The sequence below is a fragment of the Pyrgilauda ruficollis genome, unplaced genomic scaffold, assembly GCF_017590135.1.
Source record: "Pyrgilauda ruficollis isolate IOZ18807 unplaced genomic scaffold, ASM1759013v1 scaffold31, whole genome shotgun sequence".
Classification (NCBI taxonomy): Eukaryota; Metazoa; Chordata; class Aves; order Passeriformes; family Passeridae; genus Pyrgilauda; species Pyrgilauda ruficollis.
In genome coordinates, this window is record NW_024524489.1 from 2,329,530 (window position 1) to 2,338,872 (window position 9,343).

The following is a 9,343-nucleotide window of genomic DNA, read 5'->3' on the forward strand; positions in this document are numbered from 1 at the left end:
CCCCCTCCCGCCCCGCGCGCGGCGTCCGGTCTCCCCGGCAACGCGCCGCCCCGCGCGGCGTCACGGGTGACGTCACGGCGCTCCGCGTGACGTCACGCCGCCTCTCCCGCCGGTGCTTCCCGAGCGGAGCCCGCGGCCGCAGCGCTGCCGCCCGCCGGAACCCGGCGGGGAAGGGAAAGCCCGGCCCGGGGAGCTCGTACCGCCCGCAGAGGTAATGCACCAGACACCAGAACCTGGCTCGTGACGTGAGCACGGCTAATTAATTAAGCAGCCGTGTGTCGATGCGCTCCGTGCTCCCACCACAGAGAAGGAGCCCCAGTCGAAGCCTTTCCCAGGTTTCCAGCTGATGCAAACACTTGATCCGCTGTTTCCCGTAAAAAACAGTAGGAGAACATTGAAATTGGAGCTAATTGCACAGAACATTGGAATTGCAGCTAATTACTCAGATCAGCCCAGCCGCTGGGAGTGGCTCACCAGAGCTGCTCTGCACAGGCTCACACACTCCCAGTCCTGTTACTTCACCCACACAGCTTGATTCCTACTGCATGTCTGCTACTGTCTCAAGTATTCCCAAACATTTTTAAATTACTTCCTGTGGGAAGCCACCCGTGCCCGATAAAGACCAGCCCAGATCTCCATTTCGCACATAACAATCCTTCCCTTTATGGTAATTTGGCAAAAATCAGGGATATTAATAATTTTCTTTCCAAAAACCCCACTTGTAAACTCTGGAATAATACAGTGAGGATGCAGAATGAAAAAAAAAAAAAAAAAAAAGCACAGAAAAATTCAGAAAAAACTATTCCACCGATCTAGAGAAGTATCTGAAATCTAAATTCTCTAAACCAGTCTGAAAGCTTCCCTTAGGTCTCAGGGAAAGCAAAACCCACTGGTTTCATACCACTAATAAACTAATGCTGGAATATTGCTGCATTATGATGGCATCCAGTTATTCCATGATGAATGGAAACTTGATGGTAAATCAGAGAACTGGAACATGGTTTTTCCATTAATCTGTGCTATTAGGCAGAAGTCAGTCCCCTCTTGTTTATTTTTTACAAATAAGAAAAACATTATCAGTATTTGAGAATAAAAAAATCAGCTTCTTAAATTTTACTCGTGCTGTTCTAGAGACTGTGCTAGATCAGTTACAGTAATTCAAAGGTAGTAAAGCTGTCTGCTTGTATTTTTCATTTCCAAAACCACAAGACTGTGTTTATGCTCTGACAGCATAAATAATCCCTGTCATTTGCTGGAGTCTGATGGTTTTGTGCCTGTTGTGAAATTCAGGGAATTGCTCAAAGCAGGTAAGAAGGAGCCAGGGGTGCCCTGCACTGACATCGTGCCTCTGTCAAACCAGTTACACCAGTGCAAGTCTTCCAAGGAGAGATTATCCAGCAGTTTAAAGGCTGAGCTCCACGTGGGCACAGAACCCCAGATTTATCAGCCCAAAGCTGCTTCAAACTGCCCTGCAAAGGAACCAGTCCAAGATATGAGGAGGAGAGGACAGGATGTGTCTCACCACCCGTGGGCACACACAATTACAGCCTGCCTTTACAGCCCAAAAATGCTCACCCATCTCAACACCTGGGCCACACCTGCATGGATAAAAATCTGCAAGGAGTTACATAAGAACATAACCTCTTGTGTTATGTTTTGTAAAACGAGTACAGTACTGCTACGACTGCACACAAGAGCATTTCTACACTGGTTTATCTAGAAATCCCTGTGCTGGTTTTTCCTCTGGAAGGTTTTCATTGCCAACAGAGGAGATTTGTTAGAAACTGCATTTGCTTTGTATTTACCTCAGCAGCAAGCTTCACCAAGTCAGAACAGCCTCAATATCCCAGATGGAGTCTAATACCACACAAGGAAGAGTTTCTGAACCTGTGCAAAGTGGCCCATTCATTTCTACCAGACAAACAGAGGATTTTAAATTGATTTTTCAGAAAGCTGAACAAAGCTTTGACCCTGTGCATGTTCATGTTCTGTCTGCACCCTGAGAACCACTCAGCAGTGGCATTTGTCAGTAGCTCACATATTCAAGCAGAAAATGGTTGATCTACTAAACAGTAAGAGTCAAGTAAGAATAAACTAATATCTTATATAAACAGATATCAAAGCTCTGACACAGACTCCTAGCTCTGCTATTGGTATACAAATAATTCTGAAGAGTAACACAAAAGTAACTTATGTACAGACCTCACAATAAAGCTGCTTGCCTAAAAGCCTAGGTTTAGGAGTATTTTAACCACCTCTCTTGTCTGATCTCCTCTTCCACGCTCTCCTGCTGCAGCCACACCTGCTCCTTTGGCTCTTCTCCCCCTGCTAAAGCTCTGCAGGTCTCCAGCAGCCTGTGCACCAGCCTTCCTTTCCACCCAGTGCTCATTTAGGTCTTTTTGCTGTAGCCTGCCACGTGGACAGAAACAGACAGTAAGTTGTGGTGTATATTTTACTTCCATGAACTTTAATACCCTTCTGCAATCAATACAATTAATTGTGAGTTAAATAACTGACTTCAGTTCCTCAGAGCCTTCTTTTCCAATTAAGGTAATTGCAAGATTGAAAGGATTAAAATTTTTGTTGAGATTTAAGAGAGATATAATGATGACAGTGACTTGTAGGCTAAGTCAAACAAATATAAAGACAACTTAGGTAAGAATAGCCTGTCTTCCTGCTAAAAGATTTGATGTCACAATAGTATGACCTGGAAGTGAAATGAAACCTATCTTTCTATAAATAAAGACTTAAAACATTCCAACAAGCATCATGGCATTGTCTTCTCAACTTGTTCTGAGCCAGGAAAAAAAAAAAAGAAGAGAAAACAGAAAAAAAACCCCTCAAAACAGCCAGAAAACTAAAAAAAAAAATCTATCTGAATGGATACTCTTACAAAAAAAAACCAAAAAACAAACAAACAAAAAAAAAAAAAATTGGGGTTTATTTATTCATTCATTTAAAGACTCTGATTGAAATCTTTCACTGACAGGAGAGGCTGACAGTCCATTAATTACATCTCAGAACTGTAAATGAATTCCCTCCAGGGACACACCCTGCACACAGAACTGCACACTTGATACACCCCTCCCCGCTTTTGCTTCTCTTTATTTTAAATTTCAGATTTTCTTTGCTATTTTCATTTCAACAACAGATGTCATTTTCAAATACAGATAATTTTCTGGTACACATGTTTCTTGGGAACATGTTCTGTTTTAACCTCAAGGTTTTCATTTGCCCTTTAACTACTTTTTCCTTTATATCTGCACTTGAAAATCTAACAATTTACTATAAATTATTCTAATCACCATCTCCCAATACCTGAGCACAACCACTTAAATTCATGTTCTATTTATTAACAACAGGCATTCAGAGACTACTTTCAAATCAAGGTTCCAGCATAATATTTGTCATTTCAGCCACTCTACCTCAATAAAATTGTGCTCATTTTTTTAAGAGTTTTGTTGTGTTGAACAGACTTCTAAGAATCCAAGGCCAGCAAATGCCATTAAAATATAAATACTGAAAGCTTTGTTAACACATAATGGGTGTTGAAGATCCCTGTAGGAATGGTCAAACTGAAACTACTTGATCAATCAATTAAGAAAAGGCCCTACTTGTATTCCAAGAAACTTTAAAATAAAACAGCTATTTTAATGATTAAGACAAACTTAGTTGTTTAATCCACTGATGCAACCTTCAGAAGTTCAACACGTTATACATACATACTACAAGGAAAAAAGAAAGTTTTAATTATCTTTGCTTCATTTAACAAAAAACCAAAACAGTATTTCAAGACAGAATTCTCAAACACCCATATGAAGAAAATACTTTGAACAGTCTTAATATTTTTATGGCTTTTGATAAACTGAAGCCCTAAAATTTTATGGGCAGATGCAAAATTTACCACCTTAAAGGCAGCGTGAAAAATCTGTCCAACTCCAAGACCTTCTCTAATTGAGACAATTAAGCAAGAAATGTTAATTTTTCTTTGATGTTCCAATCACTTTCAGCTTCCCCCAACTCAAGGCTTTCCTACTGCTCAAGAACACAGGAGAGATATCTTGACACTCGTATAAAATCAATAAAGGACAGAAATCAGCTGAGATGCAGATGGTAGCTGATAGACAGGCAGCTAGCAGGCTATATCACAAAATGGCTAAGAGGGATGCAAAGTTAGTTAAGGGAGTAACAACTAATGAGTGCCTGACTGCAGAATAGCCTTTATTCTGATGACCTTTCAATAAACTGCTTGGAACTACTGGTGATGTCTCACTGCTCTCCCTTTGTAAAGTCTAGTTCTCCTCCCTTCCTCCCAAGTCCCTTTTTTCCTGAGAGCTAAGTTCTTTATGACAGAACCCCACTTCTTATGAAAAGCAACTTAAACCTTCTAACTATTCCATTGTGTGCATCTCCTGCAGCTCTCCCTCCTTTCCAGGGGAGACAATGTGCTGTTACTCCTTGATGGTTCTGAGGGTGATGTTTTGGAGGACATCTTACAGAAATCAATCTTCCTTTGCACATCTGTTGAAGAGGCTCGAGACTCCTCCAAAGACTGGGTGTTAGTTTGTCTCCTAAGCCAGAATGGCAGTCCCTGTTTTTTTTCCCCTTTGTTTGCTTTTTTATGAATGCCTCACTTCTCCTATCTCAAGATCTCAGAGTCGCTGCCAGGTGGGTGGATAGAATCACTGACGTACAGCCTTAGGTGAGTCAAAAATAAATACCACAAATTTGAGCAATCATTTCTCCATCCCTTCACCAGCCAGTAGCAGCAAACACTGGTACAGACCCACCAGTGCTCCGCTACAAAGCAGATTTTCAACAAGCCCTAAGTGGTATCAATAAAGCACAGTTCAGTTGCTTTGTTGATCCAAGTGCATCAGAGTTCCTGCTTCTCTCCTCCAGCCACAGCGGAGTCCGACGCAACAGGAACTTTGCTGCTTCCAGCAAAAACAGTTTCAAAAGCTGCCTCCTGCTCCTCTAAAGTCACAGCAGCAGGGGCTCCTCTGGCAGCTGTGCTGGGAAAGGCTGGCCGCTGCTCCGCAATCCTCTCCAGGTCCACTGTTCTCCTACCTCTTCTTTTGCCCAGGATTTTGATGTAATTAGCTGGCACAAGTCCTGTTGTTTGGCCATCGTAACTAGCCAGGAGCCAACCACGGATCTTGGGTTGTTGTTCTGAAGAAGAGAATGCAAATGCATCAAGTTACAGGAGAATCCAACAAAACTGAACAAATCTACTCTGTAAGTTTTACTAGAATGCAAGTAATCACTTCATGCAGACTAAATATCAGTGTGGATGAGGAACTTGGTCAAATATGGTGCTTTGGGGGCTTTTTTGTTTCAATTTTCTGCCTATTGCACTATAACTTCACATGTGATGAGAAAAGAAACAGAAATTTAGAAGTTTACCTTTGGGTGCTAATCTTAGCATGTCACCAGCACGGAAGGAAATTTCTTCTTCTGAGAGAGCATTGAAATCATATTCTGCTCTTCCAACTACATGGTCGTCTTCTCCACTCGCCCAGTTACTAGACACTGTTTTCAAACAAAAATCACAAGTTTATCTGCTTTGAGTTACGAAGTTTGGTATGTTTTTCAAAGGAAAATGAAGAAACTTCAACTTCCTTGCTAAAACTTTTCCAATGGAGAAGTGACAGAGGTAACATGAAAAGCAAGATTTGGGGAGCAAATCCAAGCAACACTTGTCCCACCCAACCCAAACTGCCACATCTAATAGGAAGGAACCAGAAGTTGAGAGGAAGCATGATTCTGGAATCACAGAAAGCTTCAGCAGGAAACCACATCTTAACAACAGGTTACTTAAGCAGGCTGCATCACCTGCCTAAAATTCAGCACTGTGCCCCAGCATCTATTAATTACTATTGCTGTAGTGTGAGACTAATCACTACACAGGCAACAACAAAAGGAACGATACACGCTGCACTTCTCTGGTGCTGCAGGTCATCTTTACCTGTTTCTTCCTCGCTGTATGTAGAAAGCAGCTTCCAAATCAGGTAGGGGCCTCCCAAGATAACAGCAAAGAACAAGAAAATGGGCCAGGACTTCGCAGAGTTAGCCACCTTGTCTTCAAGGCCAGCACGAGCTACTTTGCCCTCACTCTCAGCCCACAAATCCTCGTTGTCGCAGCTCTGCCGCAGACCCAGCAAGCGCTGCAGGCGCTGGTACAGGTACCTTATAGTTCTCACTAGAGCAAAAGCTGAGAACACCTTGGTGAAGTGAATTTTGAGGCGGGAGAAGTGGTTGGCCACATCCAGCACGGCCCTGAAGCTGTTGTAGACAGCGGAGAAGGTGGCATCCATCATCATGCTGACCGAGGCGAAGGCGTGCACGATGCTCTCGATGGACTGGAAGGCGCCTCTGCTGCTCTCCTCGGCCTGCTGCACGAACCTGCTGGGGGGAATGCTGTCGGCACAGAAGCGGTTATAGCCCAGCCCTCCGTAGCCATAGCTGTAGGGACTGTAGCTTCCATAGAAAGAGGTGCCATAGGAGCCATAGCCTGGGGAAAAGGAGCTGCTGTAGGCTGGCCTGAAGGCGCTCAGGCTGCTGCTTGCCGTTTGCTGGGAAGGTCTTGGCAAAATGGGCGGAGGGATTCGTGCCACCGTGGGCTGGCCGGGCCTGGTCAGCAGGTTGTCACCCAAGTCAGCAGACCTAAACCAATTCAGACAACCAAGATCAGCACCCAGAGTTAAAAGTTTTCCTTTGCACTAACTCCTAAACACCACAGAGAGTTTCAGCAGTGCGGGGACAGGCAACCTGGGAGCCCAACACTCAGTACGTTGAACAGGGTTTGATGGAAGTGAAAGATCTGGACAGGAAACACAGATCCTTCAGGGGGATAAAACCCCCATAACCAGATATCCAGTGCAAACATGGAACTGGAATGTAAACATGGAAACAATGTAAACATGGAAACAACGCAAACATGTTAAACCCTTGCCTGTTTATTGTGTATTTAATGTATCAACCCATGAAACACACAACCCAGAGCCCTCAAACCTGCTGCTCTAACACCCAGGTCATTCTTCTGCACATGAAAGCCTCTCATGGGCCCTAACACGAACTTTTATGAACTTTCCAAACTAAAAGTTTTATTTCCAGCCCTGGTTCCCAGCTCTTCTCCACAATGAGCCAATGATACAGCAGGAAGAAAGCTTGAGAACTCCTCTGAATCCACTCTTAAAGGGTGGCATGACCTAACTGGGAATCCAAGTAATTATGCAACAATATGTGCAAGGGCTTTGGGGTCTCCAATTTCTCCCTCTACCCCAACTACCTGATTACCTGTGTGCAGGTTTTCAAGGGGTTAAATCTACTACTGAGAAGTGTTGGCAGAGAGAGGTCTTAATTTAGTAATTTTTCTTTTCCTTTGCATGCCCTTTGTAATAAAACTCTGGAAGTTCTTGACTGGCATTTGAATTCTGTCAAGCAGCTTTTTGTCCAACTTCTGCCAGTTCAATACAAATATATGTGTTTCATTCACACACTGGCACCCTAAAAGTCAAACATTCTATTTCCCATGCTTACTGCCTCGACCCACAACTTCCCACTTCTGCAGCCCAGGAAAAAAAGAAGGATGTCAAGCTGGAATTGCTATGGAGCTGCTGCTTGCTGTACTATTCCCATACAAGGTAGGGAACAGCTTCCTCTCAGTAAAACTTACAGGTTTCCACAGCAAAGAATAATATTTGTATCTTTACACTGCTGCTTTTTCCGTCACAGACTGCAACTCTCTCAGCAGTTGAAAACAGGAGGAAAAATAAGTTATTACCCCAGCAAACAGAGCTAGTGTAATTCAGTCATGCTGCAGCCCTCTGTCCATTAGACAACTTGGACACCCCGCTTCAAAGCTGCCTGAAGCCCTTTAAAATGGGGTAAATAAACCCAGAATGAAAAACCAACACCACCAAACTGCTGGCTCAGCACACTGCAGAGAGCACAGCGAAGTTTCTGCTCAGTGTTTCGTGCTGGGCCAACCTTTTGCCCAGTTTCAGCTCCCTCCAACTGCAATCACCAGCACCGAGTGAAAAACAAGGCGAGTATTCAGCCAGCCAGCCTTCCTTGGCTTCCCATAAAAAAAGAAGGAGCTGAGAAACACTTTCTGTGCATCCTTCTCCACCAGCAGGTTGGGTTTTCTGGGATATCTCCCAGAAGACGGGAACACACACACGAGACTGACAACACACAGGGATCTTTTCCAAGTCCTGGGGCTGACTCCTTAAAAGAGTGAGTTTGGCTGCAGCTCCCCTCGTCCTGCAGAGGCTCGGGGGCTACAGAGCTGCACAGCCCCAGGAAAGGACCGTGAATGCTCTCAGGAATGGACTGTGAGAGCCCCCAGGAATGGGCTGTGAGTGTTCCCAGGAAAGGACCGTGACAGCCCCCAGGAAAGGACTGTGAGTGTTCCCAGGAAAGGACCGTGAGTGCCCCCAGGAATGGGCTGAGAGAGCCCCCAGGAATGGACTGTGAGTGTTCCAGGAAAGGACCGTGAGAGCCCCCAGGAATGGGCTGTGAGTGTTCCCAGGAAAGGACCGTGAGTGCCCCCAGGAATGGGCTGAGAGAGCCCCCAGGAAAGGACTGTGAACGCCCCCAGGAATGGGCTGTGAGTGTTCCCAGGAAAGGACCGTGAGAGTCCCCAGGAAAGGACCGTGAATGCCCTTAGGAAAGGGCCGTGAACGCCGCCAGGGAAGGACTGTAAATGTTCCTAGGAAAGGACCGTGAGAGCCCTCAGGAAAGGACTGTCAGTGTTCCCAGGAAAGGACCGTGAGTGTCCCCAGGAAAGGACTGTGAACGCTCCTAAGAAAGGACCGCGAATGCCGCCAGGGAAGGACTTCCAATCCTCCCAGGAATGGACTGTGAACTGACTCTACCCCCGGCGACAACACGGCTTTCCCCTCCCCACACCGCACACGCAGCTTCCCCCTGCCGCCAGCGGGGTTCGAGCTCCAAGCCCCGCACGCCGAGCCCGCCCGTCCCCGCCCGCCACAATCCCCTCACGGCGCGGGGCAGCCCGGCCGGGCCCGACCTTCGAGCCCGCCCCAGGGGAGCGGGCCCGGCCGGCCCGAGGGGACGAACCCCCAGGGCCGCCGCGGCGGGGACGCCCGGGGAGGGACGGCCGCACTCACTGGAAGGCGGTGGCGGTGCCCGGCAGCCGCCGCGACTCCCAGGGCTTGGGCGGCGGCGTCGCCGCCATCGCGCCCCCTCGGCCCCGCTCGGCTCCGTTCGGCTCCGCTTCGGCCTCGCTCGGCTCAAGTTCGACCCCGGCTCGGCCTCACTCGGCCCCGCTCGGTTCGGGCTCGGCCTCGCTCGGCCCCTCCCGCCGGCAGGCGCC

The 9,343-nt window shown here is 46.5% G+C and overlaps 1 protein-coding gene across 1 annotated transcript; it reads right to left on the minus strand.

Annotated features, from left to right (window-relative positions):
- Positions 1–2,446: 2,446 nt before the first annotated feature.
- PEX13 (peroxisomal biogenesis factor 13) lies at positions 2,447–9,315 on the minus strand. Its single transcript, XM_041473947.1, has 4 exons — positions 9,138–9,315; positions 5,969–6,666; positions 5,407–5,532; positions 2,447–5,172 (listed from the first exon to the last, which is right to left on the minus strand). The coding sequence occupies exons 1-4, from the start codon at positions 9,203–9,205 to the stop codon at positions 4,877–4,879; spliced, it is 1,188 nt and encodes a 395-aa protein (XP_041329881.1). The 5' UTR covers positions 9,206–9,315; the 3' UTR covers positions 2,447–4,876.
- Positions 9,316–9,343: the final 28 nt, after the last annotated feature.

What these genes read in the sequence shown, in the direction of transcription:
- PEX13 (XM_041473947.1), bottom strand. Translation starts at nt 9,205, where the DNA reads ATGGCGGCGACGCCGCCGCCCAAGCCCTGGGAGTCGCGGCGGCTGCCG. An exon ending in GGCACCGCCACCGCCTTCCA is followed by an intron (nt 6,667 to 9,137) that starts GTGAGTGCGGCC and finishes GAATTGGTTTAG; the next exon opens with GTCTGCTGACTTGGGTGACA. An exon ending in ATACAGCGAGGAAGAAACAG is followed by an intron (nt 5,533 to 5,968) that starts GTAAAGATGACC and finishes GTTTGAAAACAG; the next exon opens with TGTCTAGTAACTGGGCGAGT.